Here is an 18,006-nt window from a genome sequence, read left to right as displayed (position 1 = left end):
GGTAGGTCAAATCTTAAATAAACATAAACATATATATGTGAGTCTATAGCCTTGTGTTTTTATTTTAAAAGTCATTTCTTGTATGCTAAGGGGCTCATAATCGAAAGAGAAAAACGTCCAAAAACCGGCCTAAGTCGGCACTTGGACGAACATTTCTCATAAACATCCAAGTGCCGATAATAAAAATGGGTTTTGGACGTATTTCTAAACGACCTAGGCCTTCATAGTGCCGCTCAACGTCCAAAGCTAAACGGGGCGTTTCAGGAGGCGTGTCAAAGGTGGGAGTTGGGCGGGATGTGGGGCGGCTTAGACTTAGTTGTACAGCATGTATAACCAAAAGTTTAACAGAGCCTAGACAGAACTTGGACGTTGTGACTTAGACCATGTAAAACATGGTCTAAATCTCAAAAACCCACCTAAACTCACCAGATAAGCACTGCAAACACATAACACAGACCACCACACACTACCCCAGTGATCACCAACCCCCCCCCCATAAAAGTTTTATTCACAACTTTAAATTTCAGCCTCCAGACCATCATCACCTGGCTGCCTGGCATAGGAAAGCCTAGTCGTCCAGCCCAGAGGCAGCTTAAGTCATCTTGGGGGTGGGTTAAGGACCCATAGAGAGGAGGACCCATGCCCATAAGCCCCTGTAATCACTGCATTGATACTTAAACATATGCATTCCCCTATACACCACCCAAACCCTTTTTCACTGGCATATAAGTGGCTCCTGCAGCCATAAGGGCTATTGGGGTGGTAGATAAGTGGGTCTAGGGGATTCTGGAGGTGGTTTGGGGGGCTCATTGTGACCTATAAGGGAGCTGTAGGAAGGAGAAGCCAGGGCACCCTTTTTGTGAAGTTCACAGCAGTGCCCTGTAAGGTACCCCACTATTTAGGTGGCATGTCTGGGTGTTCAATCCATCACTTTGCAGACCCCTCCCACATCCAACAGGGCTTGTTCTAGGCGTTTTGGACTTGGACAGAAAGTTGGACAGAAATGTGGTATAAAGATGGATGATTTAGCGGCTTGGACGATCAGATCGGCAGGACGTAAAATTAGACAATTTTCGAAAGTAAAAATAAGTTGGACGTCTCTTTCGAAAATGTGTCTTAGGCTCTTTTTAACTTTGGACAACTTGCGAGATGGACGTAAACGGACTTAGACATCCCTTTCGATTATGCCCCTCCACGTGTCTTTATTTGGCCCTTTTTAGGGGGAAAAGAACTTATCCCCCTTTTTAAAAAAAAACATAGCAAGGTTTTTAGCACTGGCCACGGCGGTAACAACTCCAACGTTTATAGAATTCCTAGGAGCATCGGAGCTGTTACCACTGCGGCTAGCGCTTAAAAACGTACTACGGTTTTGTAAGGGGGGTGGGTGGATTGTGATCAGTGCTATGAATGGAGAAGAGATCTGGGAGATGGGGCGGGGGTAATTTCATGGGAACAAAATGGAGAAAGGATCACAAGAAAGAGAGGAACAGGAAGAGATGACAGGTATAGAGAAGGGAGGGGACAGAAAGAATAAGGGAAGGAAAGAGAACAGGGGAAGGGAACGGAAAGAGGCATTAGGGAAGGGAAATGGCAGGGGACAGTGGCGTAGTGAGTGGGGGCAAGGGGCGATCCTCCCCGGGCACCAACTTGTTCGGGGCATCGGCACTTTCCTCCCCCACTCCTCTCCCTTCCCTTCCCCCATAGTTTTTTAAGTTCAGTGCGAGCATCCACCAACTTGCTGCCCACGTTGGCTTGTGCACACTCTCTGATGTCACTTCCGGGACCCGCGCCTAAGAAGCGATATCAGAGAGAGCGCTGAAGCCGACGCTGGCAGTAAGTTGGCGGCTGCTCATGCCGAAGTTAAAAAGGTACGGGGAAGGGGCGTGGAAAATCTGGCAACTCTATTCCAACATATCAAGAAACTGTGCATGAACATGTAAGAGCGGTCACTTTTTTGGGTAACTGTTCCCAAACTTTGGAATTCTGTACCAGTAGCTCTAATATCAAGAGTAACTCTCTTGATAAGTTTAAGACCGATCTTAAAACATTCTTATTTTAAGATGCTTCTAAATCGTAAAGATGTAAGATAAATATTAAGATCTATAATGGGGACCTACCTGTGCAGGTAGAGTTCTGCAAAACATAAAATGATCATATTGTGCTTCCCTATCCAGTGGCGTTGTAAGGGTGGTGCCCCTCCCCCGCCCTCTTACCTGTCCCCCCCCCTGCTGTGTGTGGGCCCCCTTCCATTTCTCCGTATCTTTTTAACTTCTCTGATATGAGCAGCATGCCCACGTCAGTGTCGGCTCACCCTTTGACATCACTTCCTAGGTGCAGGTCCCGGGAGTGACGACAGAGAAAGCGCCAGTGCTGACGCGGGCAAAAACCTCGTACTAGGGAAGCAAAAAAAAGGTATGGGGGAAGGCAAGGGTTGCGTTTGCACGGCAAAGAGGGGAACGGGGGGGCAGAGAGGAGGAGGGGTGCCGTGCCCTTAGGAAGACCGCGCCCGGGACGGACCGCCGCTCCCCGCACGCCCTAACTACGTTCCAATCCCTTCTTTACTATAAAAATTTTGTAGTTCAAATGATCCAAAATCTCTACATAGGTTATGATATGTATCACTGGATTTTAGGTTCTAAGCCGCCCAGGAGTGAACATGGTGCGCGGGATAATAAGATTCGGCACATATATGGGCTGAGTTGGGCCCATGTGCCTAAGGCCCCGCCCACAGGAGGGGCCTAAGGCTCCCGGGCCTATTCTGATTGGCCCAGGCGCATTAGGCCCCACCTGTGGGCGGGGTTTCTTCCGCCTGGGCCAATCCAGCCCCATTCTGGACCCGGCTGGCCTGCCGGATGGGCGGGCTTGGCACTCGTCTGTCTGGCCAACGTACAGGTACGGGGAAGGGGTGTGGGGGTCGTGGAGTCGGCTGGGGGGGTCGCAGACTGGTCCGATCGGGGGTTCTGGGGGGGGCGGTCGTTGGGGGGAGGGGGTTGTGTCGAGGGCAGGAGGGCCTGGGATCCCTCCTGCCCGTATTGTAGTGGGGGGTGGGGGGTCGCCAGTGCCAGGGGGGCTTGGGCTCACTCCTGGCCCAATCCAGTAGGGGGTGTCGTCGGGGCCAGGAGAGCTTGGGCTCCCTCCTGGCCAGATCCAGTCGGGGGGGGGGGGGGCACGATCGCCGGGGCAAGAGGGCTTGGGCTCCCTCTTGCCCCAATGTTGTATGTGTGTGGGGGGGTGATGCATCGCAGCAGGAGAGATGCCTCATCTCCCCTACCACGATGCCATCACTCCTCTACCCGATCTGCGGTGACCCGCGGCAGGAGAGATAGGGCATCTCTCCTGCTGCGGGTCGCGGTAGTTCGGGTAGAGGAGTGATGGCAACGCGGTAGGGGAGATGAGGCATCTCTCCTGCAGCGATGCTTGTGGTGGGTAGGTTGCCGGGCCGCTGAACTGATGGTGCCAGCGGCCATCAGCTCAGCGGCCCCTTTTTCAGCACTTAGACCTGGTTTGACTTCGTCTAAGTCAAAAAGGTCTAAGTGCCGACTAGGCAACCTGTAAATGTTTTGGTTATACCTGTTGTACGCCTAGGTGTAGGTCGGCCTACCTCCCGCCCACTGCCCGCCCTTTCCCCTCCTCTAAACACACCTCTTTTCTCTCTGTGCGTCTAGAGCAGTGGTCTCAAACTCAAACCCTTTGTGGGGCCACATTTTGAATTTGTAGGTACTTGGAGGGCCGCAGAAAAAAATAGTTAATGTCTTATTAAAGAAATGACAATTTTGCATGAGGTTAAACTCTTTATCTATATACAGTGGTGCCTCACACAACGAACTTAATTCGTTCCAGGAGCAAGTTTGTTATGCGAAAAGTTCGTTATGTGAAACGCGTTTTCCCATAACAATACATGTTAAAAAAAATAATTCGTTCTGCAGCATAAAATATGCTAAGATGACATAAAAAAAAATAAATTTGTCAAAATGGTGAAAATGGTGGTCTTGCTGAGGCCAAACTCTTTGACGAGGTCACACTGTTTTACCCCACATTCACTCCTTCTAATTATTTCCCGTTTCATTTCAACAGAAATCACCTTCCTGCTTTTTTTAGAAGCCATGATATATAAAAAATATTGAGTTTATCTTAAAAGGACGACTGTATACAGTGAGAGAGGGCAGTTAAGCGCAGTGACTAACGACTGCCTGCAGTGCCTGCGCGGAAGGATGCAATACATCGGCAGCTCGGGCGACTTCGTTGTGTGAAACGAAGTTCGTTGTGTGAAACGAAGTTCGTTGTGTGAAACGAAGTTCGTTGTGTGAAACGAAGTTCGTTGTGTGAAGTTGTGTGAAGTTCGTTGTGTGAAACGAAGTTCGTTGTGTGAATCAAGACATGAAGTTCGTTGTGTGCAGCGTTCGTTGTGTGAGGCGTTCGTTATGCGAGGCACCACTGTATATAAAATCGGAAGTATGTATGTGTGTGTGTATGTGCCGCGATCACGCAAAAACGGCTTGACCGATTTGAACGAAACTTGGTATGCAGATCCCTCACTACCTGGGGTGATATGTTCTGGGGGTCTCTCGGCTCACAACTCTATGTTGCTTGCTCAAAGGTGGGTTCACCCAATAATTTATATGTTCTTGCTCCAGGAGGTGAAACTAAAATTGTTGTTTATAATCACGTTTTGCGTTAGTTGTATTGTATTCATTTTGTCAAATATTTCACATTATAATTTGAATATTGTACTTTTTATTAAGCTGTAAAAAAATAATTTCATTCACCACTATAAAGTATCTTTATTTGAATCCATTTACAGTGTTATTGCTATAATTAAATACCCGTGCAACGCCGGGGCATCAGCTAGTAGTTTATAAAACTTTCCTTTAACAGTTTTACCTTATGCAAAATTGTCATTTCTTTAATAAGACATTAACTATTTTTTCTGCGGCCCTCCAAGTACTCTATTTTTTCTGCAGCACTCACATTTAAAGTTTAATATCGTTTCTTTCTCAAAACTGGCACATTTCTATTACTAAATTGAAAATAAAATCATTTTCCTACCTTTGTTTGGTAATTTCATCAGTCTCTGGTTGCACTTTATTCTTCTGACTGTGCATCCAATGTTTCTTCTCTTCTTTCAGCCTCCTGTATGCTTCCTCTCCTCCAGACCTCATTCCCTCCCCCAACTTTTTCTTTCTCTGTCTGTCTTTCTCTGATGCCTTGTTCCATTTTTTGCTTTGTTTCTGGCTCCTTGTCCCCCCCCCCTTCTTTCTTTTTTCCTTCTGGCTCACTGCCCCCCCTTCTTTCTTCCTGCCCTCCCCCATGCCACCGCCACCGGGGAATAGGCTGCTGCTGCTGCTGGCGCCATCAGGAACAGGCCGAGATCTCCACGGGGCCGACCAACGTCAATTCTAACATTGGAAAGGACGTTCCGGACAGCCAGGCAGCGATTGGCTAGCCAGAACGTCCTCTCGACGTCAGAATTGAGGTCGGGCGGCGAGAGAAGCAGGGAGCTTAAAGAGCATGGTGCCGGCGGTGAGAAGGGAAGGGAAGCAGTTGGGCACCCCTGCTCTAGACGAGCTGCGAGCCGCACTCTATGAAGAACAGTGGAGGGTGACCAGTTGTGCGGACCCCCCCCCCCTTGGTACGCCACTGGAGCAGCAGCGTGTCTGGCCGGCTCATTCCATTCAAAGCCGCGGGTGGCGGCTCCTTGCGAGATCCGCGCCTGCGTCTGAAGCCTCGCTGATGTTGTGATGTCAGAGAGGCTTCCGATGCAGAGCAAATAGCGCAAGGAGCCGCCAACCCGCGGCTTTGAACGGAACGAACCAGCCAGTCCCGCTGCTGCTCCAAAAGGAAGGAATTATCCAGTCCAGACCGCGGGCCGCAAATAAAACTTGGAGAGCCACATGTGGCCCGCGGGCCGCATGTTTGAGACCGCTGGTCTAGAGGCAGGGGAAAGGCCTAAGTTGTTTTTAGATACGTCTAAAAACCAGCTTTGGTTATGGGTACTTGGACGATCAGGCTTTTTGATCGTCCAAGTAGCCACTTAGGACACTTTTAAGACGTGGTTTTTTTTTTTTTATTATGAACCCCATAACTTATAGGAAGAGGAGATGCAAATGCTAAGAGCCTTAGCCAATAGGGAGAGGAGGAGATAGCGGATGCTGCAGATGGGCAGACTGGAAGGGCCATTTGGCCTTTATCTGCCATCATATTACTATGTTTCTATGATTCAAAATCTGAAGTGACGTTTAATCAACTGCATTTGCAAGTTATTTGAATCCAGCGGCCAAACTCATTCGATATTAGATCAACAGAAAGTTTGACACCGTGCTACTGTATTAGTTTGGGGCCCCATTGATTCCTTCCTCCAATGTCTCAGGGGAGACATCTGAAGTATGCCCAAAAATCAGTCGTTCAAACAGTCGGAAATAATACGAGCGGTTAACAGGAAGAGCAGGTCTTCTTTCCAGAGGGAAATCTAAATAACATCCCCCCAAACCATTGATCAATTACGTACCTCTACTCAATGAACATTACGAGCTGATAGAATATGCAATCAATTCCTAAGAGGGGAGGGCACAAGCATATATTAACCCCCTCTTTTACAAAGATGCGCTAAGCTTTTTAGCGCATGCTCAATATTTAGCGCACACGTTGATTTAGCACGCGCTAAATCCGTGCTACAACGCTTAGCGCGCCTTTGTTAAAGAGGGCCTAAGTGGTACGGTTATTGTATTGCCTATGAACTATTGTGCAATATTTTTAAATTGTATATATTTTATTTATAATTTTTTAATTTAAGAATTGTACTTTCTGGCACTAAGAAGGTTGGGTAGAAACACAAGGTTAGATTTAGAAATCAGACGCTAATGCACGACAGCATTTATGAGTCACTTTTTTTGGCTTGTCCAGTGCAAGAAATCAGAGCCTCCAAAGGATCCCTGTTTTCCCCAGGACAACAAACATGGCAATCAACCACTCTGGAGCAGTGGGTTAACAGCAGAACAGCTTAGCTGGTTGAAAACGAGGTTACGAGTTACGCTCTTGTGAAGTTATAATGGGAGCACTGTTCCCTCTAAGCTAAGCGGGAGTCCTCCATCTACAGCAGTGGTCTCAAACTGAAAACATTTGGCAAGGCCACATTTGGGATTTGTTGGTACTCGGAGGGCCTCAGGAAAAATAGTTAATGTCTTATTATAGAAATGACAATTTTGCATGAGGTAAAACTCTTCATAGTTTATAAATCTTTTCCCTTTGCCTAAGTCTTAATAATAATATTGTCATTTATAGCTAAAGAGTCAGATGATCAAGAAACTGTTTTGTGATTATGATAAACATACCGGGGGCCTCAAAATAGTACCTGGCGGGCTGTGAGTTTGAGACCACTGAGTTAAGGGGAACAGTTAATCTTCTGGCTTGGTTGGAGGGCAGAGCGGAGAACAGGACAATCAAGCCATTGTGACATCACTGATGAGGCTGGCTCTTATTGGTGGAATGAGGCATTATGACATCACAATCTCAGCTCTGCTTCCCAAAGACAAACAGGATGTCATGGTTACAGTTAAGCCAGTGGTCTCCAACTCAAACCCTTTGCAGGGCCACATTTTGGATTTGTAGGTACTTGGAGGGCCGCAGAAAAAAATAATTAATGTCTTATTAAAGAAATGACAATTTTGCATGAGGTAAAACTCTTTGTAGTTTATAAATCTTTTATTTTGGCTAAATCTTAATAATAATATTATAATTTATAGCTAAAGAAACTGTTTCATTTTACTTTTGTGATTATGATAAACATACCGAGGGCCTCAAAATAGTACCTGGCGGGCCGCCAGTTTGAGACCACTTATCTGCAGTAATGCCAGTCTGCGTGTGTGTGTGTGTGTGTTGGTGGGGGGGGGGTGGCTGCTTCTCTATCACATTTTCCATGATGAGGGGCAGGCAAGTTCTGCAGGACTCTATAGAACCTGTCTGTCCCTAGCCATTGGAAACACAAAACTAAAACACTGCCCCCTAGGTAGGGTTACCAGACTTCCGGATTTACCCGGTCATGTCCTCTTTTTAGAGGACATGTCCGGGTGTCCGGAAGGCTTTTCAAAACCCTGCACTTTGTCCAGGTTTTGAAAAAGCCTCCAGCTCGGGACCGGGGCGGGAGGGCATCTGGGCACGCACGGATGCAACGCTGACGTCACGTGCACGCACGTGATGCCATCACATCACACCTGCGCATGCACAACTGCCCTCCTGACGTGGCTCCAAGCACGAGAAAAGGTTAAGGGAGTGTGGCTGGGGCGTAATGGGGCGGGGCTTGGTCAGAATGGGGTGGGGCTGGGTAGAACTGAGCGGGCCGGGGGTGGGGCCATGAGTCTGGATTTTACAGGAGTGAAATCTGGTAATCCTACCCCTACGCTCAGAGGGAACAGGGACTGGGAGCAATAGGAGGGAGTTAAAGATTTATCAGGAGAAAGTGTGAATACTGACGACCTGCATACTGCTGCACCCCGGCATAGGCTTGCTGTAGGGGATCCGCTGCAGTCGGGCTCTGTGCTGTAAAGGAAGAAGAGACAAAGAAGGACATCAAGAAATATCGACTTGAAAACACATTTCACACTGGGCTGGAAATAGAAAGAGGGGTTTTTTTTTTCCACTAAGGCAAAATAGGATAAAAACTCTTCAGTACAGCCAGTTTGTTATCAGCCATTTAGGGAAAGGGATTTGTATACTGTACTCCCCCGATATTCGCGGGGGTTCACTCGTGGTATGCTCCAACCGGGACTTCCTGTGCTAAAGTTGGGCTTTGACACGCAGCTCCTGATTGGTGAAGCCTGACTTTAGCACAGGAAGTCCCGGTCGGAGAATGACCGGGACCACGAACCGCAAATGTACTGTCTTGTACATACAGGTACTTCAAGCAACACAAAATCTAGTTTACTTGAACATGATCTGGATTGACCACTGTTGAAAAACACAGAATGCAGAGCTTGAAGTGGAACCTAAGGCTTAGTGCAGTGAGCGGAGAAAGAGAACTGGTTTGATTCCAACTGCAGGTCCTTGCAGCCCTGGGCAAGTCACTTAATCCTCCATTTCTGTAAGCTGTGTACGTAAACCACTTTGGTTATACCACAGAAAGGCAATACTGTATTTCCCCGCATATAGGCCCCCCCCCCCCTCTGCAAGGGCTGCAGAAAAGGGCGGCCTATGTTTAAAACCCAGAAGATAAGCCAGCCCATGGTATTAGCCACGGCTTATCTTCCAGTACCTCCTCTGCCTTTTAAATCTTCGCCCCCAACCCTTGGTAGCTTATTCGGAGCCCCCTGGATGGCGAATCTCCAGTGATGCAGGGCAGCCGCCATCTCTTCGGCATCCGGCCTGCCCCTGCACTGCCCGCTGAATGGCCGACGTCGGCTCATGCGGGACTCGCGCTGGATTTAAACTCAATTTAAAAGCACACTGAGGGGGTTGTGGGGGGGAGGGGAACCACCGCATTTAACTTAGTAGTATTGGCGCTGCCGTTGGGGAGGTGTTGTGGGGGAGGAGGAGCCCCCCCCCCATTATAGATGAAACAGGTTTTTTCCCTGTGATTTAGGGAAAAAGTTCAGTTTCCTCTGTAATATGGGCAGAACCCCCCCCCCCCTCCCTTGGAGCACCCTCGGAGCGCTTTCAAATTGAGTTTAAATCCGGCGCACTGATGTCCTGCATGCGATTGTCGGACCAGCTTTGTCTGCGTGCTATTGTCTCACGCAGTTTTGATGCATTACCCTCCAAGGAACATGCATGCATGCATGAGGTGTCTAAATTTAGATGCTCCCAGAGGTGACAAGCAACTTTTTCGTGGCTTTGAGCATCTGTGTGCCTCTATCTGTGGCGCATGTGACAAGCAACTTTTTTCGCGACTTTGAGCATCCGTGTGCCTTTGTCCGTGGCGCATGTAACAAGCAACTTTTTTCGCTACTTTGAGCATCCATGTGCCTCTGTCCATGGCGCATGTAACAAGCAACTTTTTTCGCGACTTTGAGCATCCCTGTGCCTCTGTCCATGGCGCATGCGACTAGCAACTTTTTTCGCGACTTTTGACCATCCATGCGCCTCTGTCTGTGACGCATGTAACAAGCAACCTTTTTTTGCGACTTTGAGCATCCGTGCGCCTCTGTCTGTGACGCATGTAACAAGCAACCTTTTTTTGCGACTTTGAGCATCCGTGTGCCTCTGTCTGTGACGCATGTAACAAGCAACTTTTTTTTGCGACTTTGAGCATCCGTGTGCCTCTGTCTGTGGCGCATGTGACAAGCAACTTTTTCGTGACTTTGAACATCCGTGTGCCTCTGTCCGTGGCGCATGTAACAAGCAACTTTTTTCATGACTTTGAGCATCCCTGTACCTCTGTCCGTGGCGCATGCGATAAGCAACTTTTTTCGCGACTTTGACCATCCATGTGCCTCTGTCTGTGACGCATGTAACAAGCAACTTTTTTTGCGACTTTGAGCATCCGTGTGCCTCTGTCCGTGGCGCATGTAACAAGCAACTTTTTCGCAACTTTGAGCATCCGTGTGCCTCTGTCCGTGGCGCATGTAACAAGCAACTTTTCGCGACTTTGAGCATCCGTGTGCCTCTGTCTGTGGCGCATGTGACAAGCAACTTTGAGCACCCATGTGCCTCTGTCCGTGGCGCATGTAACAAGCAACTTTTTCGCAACTTTGAGCATCCGTGTGCCTCTGTCCGTGGCGCATGTAACAAGCAACTTTTCGCAACTTTGAGCATCCGTGTGCCTCTGTCTGTGGTGCATGTGACAAGTAACTTTGAGCATCTGTGTGCCTCTGTCCGTGGCGCATGTAACAAGCAACTTTTTTCGCGACTTTGAGCATCCATGTGCCTCTGTCCGTGGTGCATGTGACAACCAACTTTTTTCGTGACTTTGAGCATCTGTGTGCTTCTGTCTGTGGCGCATGTGACAAGCAAATTTTTCGCGACTTTGAGCATCCATGTGCCTCTGTCCGTGGCGCATGTAACAAGCAACTTTTTTCACGACTTTGAGCATCCATGTGCCTCTGTCCGTGGTGCATGTGACAAGCAACTTTTTTCGCGACTTTGAGCATCCATGTGCCTCTGTCTGTGGCACATGTGACAAGCAAATTTTTCGCGACTTTGAGCATCCATGTGCCTCTGTCCGTGGCGCATGTGACAAGCAACTTTTTCGCAACTTTGAGCATCCGTGTGCCTCTGTCCGTGGCGCATGTAACAAGCAACTTTTTGCGACTTTGAGCATCCGTGTGCCTCTGTCTGTGGCGCATGTGACAAGCAACTTTGAGCATCCGTGTGCCTCTGTCCGTGGCGCATGTAACAAGCAAATTTTTTCGCGACTTTGAGCATCCATGTGCCTCTGTCCGTGGTGCATGTGACAAGCAACTTTTTTCGTGACTTTGAGCATCCGTGTGCCTCTGTCTGTGGCGCATGTGACAAGCAAATTTTTCGCGACTTTGAGCATCCATGTGCCTCTGTCCGTGGCGCATGTGACAAGCAACTTTTTCGCAACTTTGAGCATCCGTATGCCTCTGTCCGTGGCGCATGTAACAAGCAACTTTTCGCGACTTTGAGCATCCGTGTGCCTCTGTCTGTGGCGCATGTGACAAGCAACTTTGAGCATCCGTGTGCCTCTGTCTGTGGCGCATGTAACAAGCAACTTTTCGCGACTTTGAGCATCCGTGTGCCTCTGTCTGTGACGCATGTAACAAGCAACTTTTTTTGTGACTTTGAGCATCCGTGTGCCTCTGTCCGTGGCGCATGTGACAAGCAACTTTTTTCACGACTTTGACCATCCGTGTGCCTCTGTCTGTGACCCATGTAAGAAGCAACTTTTTTTTGCGACTTTGAGCATCCGTGTGCCTCTGTCTGTGGCGCAGGTGACAAGCAACTTTTTCGTGACTTTGAGCATCCGTGTGCCTCTGTCCGTGGCGCATGTAACAAGCAACTTTTTTCATGACTTTGAGCATCCCTGTGCCTCTGTCCGTGGCGCATGCGATAAGCAACTTTTTTCGCGACTTTGACCATCCGTGTGCCTCTGTCCGTGGCGCATGTAACAAGCAACTTTTTTGCAACTTTGAGCATCCGTGTGCCTCTGTCTGTGGCGCATGTGACAAGCAACTTTGAGCATCTGTGTGCCTCTGTCCGTGGCGCATGTAACAAGCAACTTTTTTCTCGACTTTGAGCATCCATGTGCCTCTGTCTGTGGTGCATGTGACAAGCAACTTTTTTCGCGACTTTGAGCATCCGTGTGCCTCTGTCTGTGGCGCATGTAACAAGCAAATTTTTCGCGACTTTGAGCATCCATGTGCCTCTGTCCGTGGCGCATGTGACAAGCAACTTTTTCGCAACTTTGAGCATCCATGTGCCTCTGTCTGTGGCGCATGTGACAAGCAAATTTTTCGCAACTTTGAGCATCCGTGTGCCTTTGTCCGTGGCGCATATGACAAGCAACTTTTTTGCAACTTTGAGCATCCATGTGCCTCTGTCCGTGGCGCATGTGACAAGCAACTTTTTCGCAACTTTGAGCATCCGTATGCCTCTGTCCGTGGCGCATGTGACAAGCAACTTTTTCGCAACTTTGAGCATCCATGTGCCTCTGTCCGTGGCGCATGTGACAAGCAACTTTTTCGCAACTTTGAGCATCCGTGTGCCTCTGTCCGTGGCGCATGTGACAAGCAACTTTTTCGCAACTTTGAGCATCCGTGTGCCTCTGTCCGTGGCGCATGTGACAAGCAACTTTTTCGCAACTTTGAGCATCCGTGTGCCTCTGTCCGTGGCGCATGTGACAAGCAACTTTTTTGCAACTTTGAGCATCCGTGTGCCTCTGTCTGTGGCGCATGTGACAAGCAACTTTGAGCATCTGTGTGCCTCTGTCCGTGGCGCATGTAACAAGCAACTTTTTTCTCGACTTTGAGCATCCATGTGCCTCTGTCTGTGGTGCATGTGACAAGCAACTTTTTTCGCGACTTTGAGCATCCGTGTGCCTCTGTCTGTGGCGCATGTGACAAGCAAATTTTTCGCGACTTTGAGCATCCATGTGCCTCTGTCCGTGGCGCATGTGACAAGCAACTTTTTCGCAACTTTGAGCATCCATGTGCCTCTGTCCGTGGCGCATGTGACAAGCAACTTTTTCGCAACTTTGAGCATCCGTGTGCCTCTGTCCGTGGCGCATGTGACAAGCAATTTTTTCGCAACTTTGAGCATCCGTGTGCCTCTGTCCGTGGCGCATGTAACAAGCAACTTTTCGCGACTTTGAGCATCTGTGTGCCTCTGTCTGTGGCGCATGTAACAAGCAACTTTTCGCGACTTTGAGCATCCGTGTGCCTCTGTCTGTGGCGCATGTGACAAGCAAATTTTTCGCGACTTTGAGCATCCATGTGCCTCTGTCCGTGGCGCATGCAAGCTTAAGCTGGAAGGTGCGCGACTTTCACAGTCTTAGAGAACAACTCCAAGGTCGAGATCACAGAACAAAATAAGGAAGGGAGAAGCATAGGTCTCCTTCCTAAATCCAATTTAAATCACTGTACATCCTTAATCTATAACCATAATTATATCATTTCATACAACAAGCTTGCTAGAGGCCTCATAAAATTTATGTAGATTAAAATTCCTGGGTACCATAGCATGATTTCCAGATTATTAAGATTGATTAGGACAGCTGATGCAGTGATTAAAAGGAGCCAGAGTTTACTGTTGTAATTAATTAGGCATTCAGACACAACAATAACTGCATGAACAAAACGAATGTGTTGATCTGGCAGGGAGTTATAACCAATCGCTTGTTTTATGTTCTCATTTGCGTATACCAGTGGGCCACCAGCACTTCACAGGCTTATTCTACCAAATCGATTAACCTCTCCTCCTTCTGATGACGGTGGGGAACGAAGCCGACTGCCTCTCGCATTCCAGATCCTCACAGTGGAAGCAGCAGCTTTGTGATGGACACAGAGATCTAACGAGTGCTGGCGAGATCTCTGTGACGTCACTCTGCCTTCCCAGAGGACCTGCTCAGTGGGAGGTCCAAAGCGGTGCCATCCAGTGCTCCTAGAACAGGAGTCTCAAACTCAAAACCTTTGCAGGGCCTCAGAAAAAATAGTTAATGTCTTATTTAAGAAATGACAACTTTGCATGAGGTAAAACTCGTTATTCTTTATAAATCTTTCCTTAATTGCTTCTGATAATTTCAGCTATATACAGCTGAAAGCAGTGCAACATGCAGAAAGTGAAAAACTATCAAAGTATCAATTGCAAGAGACAAGATTTTGGACCAAATATTTTGAGGCCCTCGGTATTATAAAGAACTAGTGTTTAAGCCCATTACATTAATGGGCGCTAGAATAGATGTGTAGAATTTCTTTCTTTCTGTCTCTCTCCTTGCCCCTTCTTTCTTTCTGTTTCTCTCTTTGCCCCGTCTTTCTTTTTTTCTGTCTCTCTCCTTGCCCCGTCTTTCTTTCATTCTGTCTCTCTCCTTGCCCCATCTTTCTTTCTTTCTGTCTCTCTCCCTGTCCCGTCTGTCTTTCTTTCTGACTCTCTCCCTGCCCCCCCTGTCTGTCTGTCTTTCTTTCTTTCTTCTATTGGCTCCCGGCGCTATCCAACACCATTTCCTTAGTCCTCTGTACCCTTTTGGCCCTCATCGATCCTCCACTGCATTCAGTCCCAGCTCCATTCATATCTACCGAAGTGATGCGGCAGAGGAAAGGCTCTGCTAGGGCTTGCGCTGCCACTGCTTGTCAAAGCAGCTCCTGATTGGTGAGGCCCGACTTTAGCGCAGGAAGAGGCGGTCGGAGCATACCGCGAGTGATTTCTTTCACTCGCCGGCGCTCCAGCTGCCCTCCCCTGCCTCTCCGACCGCCCTCTCCTGTCTCCCCTGCTAAAAACCGTGTTTGTGGTTTTTCAACATGCATGGGGGTTCCTGGAACGGACCCCCCGTGAATATCGGGGGAGTACTGTACATAGCTTACAGACCTTTAAATAAATAACCCTCAAATTTAATTTTTTTTTGTTGATTTTTGTAATTTTGTAATGTCAATTGAAATGTGCCACGAGAAACGTTCGCTCCATTTAGAGTGCCAGAGCTAAAAAAGTGTGAGAGCTACTGGGCTAGAGTTAGGTGTCTAAAGAATGTATGCTAAGTATGAATTCCATAGCAGCTATTACACGTAATTTTGATTATAGACTACTACATGACATAAGCCTGTACTTGCACACTTAACTTTAGAAATGGCTGCTTATGCCATGCTGAAGGCTGGCGTAAGTGCTTGTGCCGACCTGGAGTTGGTTATATGCCTAACTGACACTTTGCGGGGCCACATTTTGGATTTGTAGGTACTTGGAGGGCCGCAGAAAAAAATAGTTAATGTCTTATTAAAGAAATGACAATTTTGCATGAGGTTAAACTCTTTATCTATATATATAAAATCGGAAGTATGTATGTATGTGCCGCGATCACGCAAAAACGGCTTGACCGATTTGAACGAAACTTGGTATGCAGATCCCTCACTACCTGGGGTGATATGTTCTGGGGGTCACCTCATTGCATAAGTTTATTTATATATTTAATTTTCTCTACTGTTTTCCCAGGAGAGCTCAGAACGGTTTACATGGATTTATTCAGGTACTCAAGCATTTTGTCCCTGTCTGTCCTGGTGGGCTGACAATCTATCTAATGTACCTGGGGCAATGGGGGGATTAAGTGACTTGCCCAGGGTCACAAGGAGCAGCGCGGGTTTGAACCCACAACCCCAGGGTGCTGAGGCTGTAGCTTTAACCACTGCGTCACTCTAGAAATCAAAATGAAGTAAAAGTGAGTCAAGAACAGGAAAGTCAAGCCATTGTGACATCACTGATGAGGTTGGCTCTTATTGGAGGAATGAGGCATTATGACATCACAATAACGGCTCGGGTTATCAGAGGCTGAAACTTCTCACACTTTTTATGTATTTATTCAATTTTCTATACTGTTCTCCCAGGGAAACTCAGAACGGTTTTTACATGAATTTATTCAGGTACTCAAGCATTTTTCCTTGTCTGTCCTGGAGGCTCACAAGCTATCTAATATATCTGGGGTATTGGGGGACCAAGTGACTTGACCAGGGTCATAAGGAGCATTGTGGGTTTGAACCCACAATCTCAGCATGCGGAGGATGTAGCTTTAACCACTGTGTCATTCTAGAATTCAAAATGTAGTGAAAGTGAGCCAAGTATAGGACAATCAAGCCATTGTGACATCACTGGCTCTTATTGGTGAAATAAGGTATTGTGATGTCACAATAGCTGCTCTGGCTATCAGAGGCTTTAGCTTGTTACTCTATTTATTTATTCAATTTCTATACCGTTCTCCCAGGGGAGATCAGAACTGTTTACATGAATTTATTCAGGTACTCAAGCATTTTTCCCCTGTCTCACAATCTGTCTAATGTATCTGGGAAAATGGGAGAATTAAGTGACTTGCCCAGGGTCACAAGGAGCCAGTAATATCCTCATGTTCCATTAGTGGAGTTTCCCATTGATGCCCATCCTACACCGAATCACCATATATGGGACACAGACCATGCAGGCTTCTCCAAAACTGGCCTTAGGTCTTTAATTTACATCCTTCATTTTCTACTTAATAATAATAGTAGTTTATTTTTATATACCGCCAAACCATCAGTTCTTGGCGGTTTATACAATAGTTAATTACTACAAGTAATTAAAATACAGATCCAAATAACAGTGTCTTATAAAAGAAAGTAACACAGTTCAAAAAAGATACTAACTAATAAAATGCAACCCTAACTTATTCAGAGTAATATTTTTATCCCACGCTTTTTTGAATTCCATCACCTTTTTCCTCTCCACAACTCTTGACTCAGCTTTATTGGTGTTCATTCTTGTGCTTCTCTTTTTTGTGATCTTTATTTTGTGATTATTTATGCTTTTATATTTGTAGTCAGAAAAGATCATTGCAATGGGAAAATGAGGGACCTCCCCCCCCCCCCAGCAATCGCTAGTATTGACAAAGAAGAATTGTGGTGAGTTTTTGAAACTCAAGTCCTATGTCTGTGTGATGTGATACTTGGAAGGAATGATTGGCAAAATTTATGAGAACAAGCAGAGCTGTGGATGAGATAAATAGAAGTATGGAAGGGACCATTCAGACAGAAAAAATAGGGGTGAATAACAGTGCTGTGATATGAAGGTACTTCACATCCATTAAAAAGCATGGGGCATATTTTCCCCCTTCATTAAAACCTGATTCATTATTAAAAAGCGGCCAGAGAATGAGTAATGAAGGAAAAGGTTTGATGGATTTTTCATTTTGATAACTCCCCCAATTCAGAGAACAAATGCTCTTATTAGAAGAATTTTCAAGAAATGATTTAATGACCTCCATTCATTACCACAGAAAAGAGAGAGTTTTGAAGACTTTCGCTCATTAAATCTGCTCATATTCCACGTTTAAAGATGGTAAATGAGTTTTCTCTCTCTCTCTTTTCACCCTTCCAGTCGCTGCTTTATGGAACATGGCTGATTGTTATAAATGACAGGGGTAATGCTTCCAAATGCTAATGAAATGGATTGCAGATGTCTAATAAGAGTTCGGCATTTAGGATCTCAGCTTAGTTGCCTACTCGCTGTCCTTCGCTGAAGCGTTTGAAATGAAAATCACTCACACTCACACACAAGGTGCTGAAGAGGGGAGGGAGGGAGGGAAAGTGTGTTGGGGTGGGTGGGTGTGTCTGCACGCGTGGCAGGGACGGGAGAGGTGACATGGGTTATTGCTGGAGAAAATGTATGAGGGTGATGGAAAAGGAAGGGGGGGAAGAGAAGGCATTAGGATATATCTCTGTTTAACTGGTGATGCTGTTGGTTATATAAAAAAAAAACACATGAAAAAGTGGGGAAGGGACACAGTACATTAGTCTCAAGAACACTCAATTTATTAAAAAAAATATGAAAGTTCGTATGGTAGGTCATAAATGTATTATGCAACATTGGTTACAGACAGAACCTCCTAGT

At 46.8% G+C, this 18,006-nt stretch overlaps 1 protein-coding gene across 4 annotated transcripts in view; it reads right to left on the bottom strand.

The window, feature by feature from the left end:
• Positions 1-18,006, bottom strand: part of CELF4 (CUGBP Elav-like family member 4) — a 2,081,001-nt gene that overhangs the window by 127,521 nt on the left and 1,935,474 nt on the right. For all 4 annotated transcript variants that reach the window (XM_033935324.1, XM_033935325.1, XM_033935326.1 and 1 more), the window contains one exon: positions 8,467-8,532. In XM_033935324.1, coding sequence (XP_033791215.1) covers positions 8,467-8,532 — 66 coding nt within the window. The remainder of the gene's footprint in view (positions 1-8,466; positions 8,533-18,006) is intronic.

The sequence above is a fragment of the Geotrypetes seraphini genome, chromosome 1 (genome assembly GCF_902459505.1).
Source record: "Geotrypetes seraphini chromosome 1, aGeoSer1.1, whole genome shotgun sequence".
NCBI classification, from domain to species: domain Eukaryota; kingdom Metazoa; phylum Chordata; class Amphibia; order Gymnophiona; family Dermophiidae; genus Geotrypetes; species Geotrypetes seraphini.
Note: the sequence above shows the minus strand (reverse complement) of the source record. Positions and strands in the feature narration are given on the sequence as shown.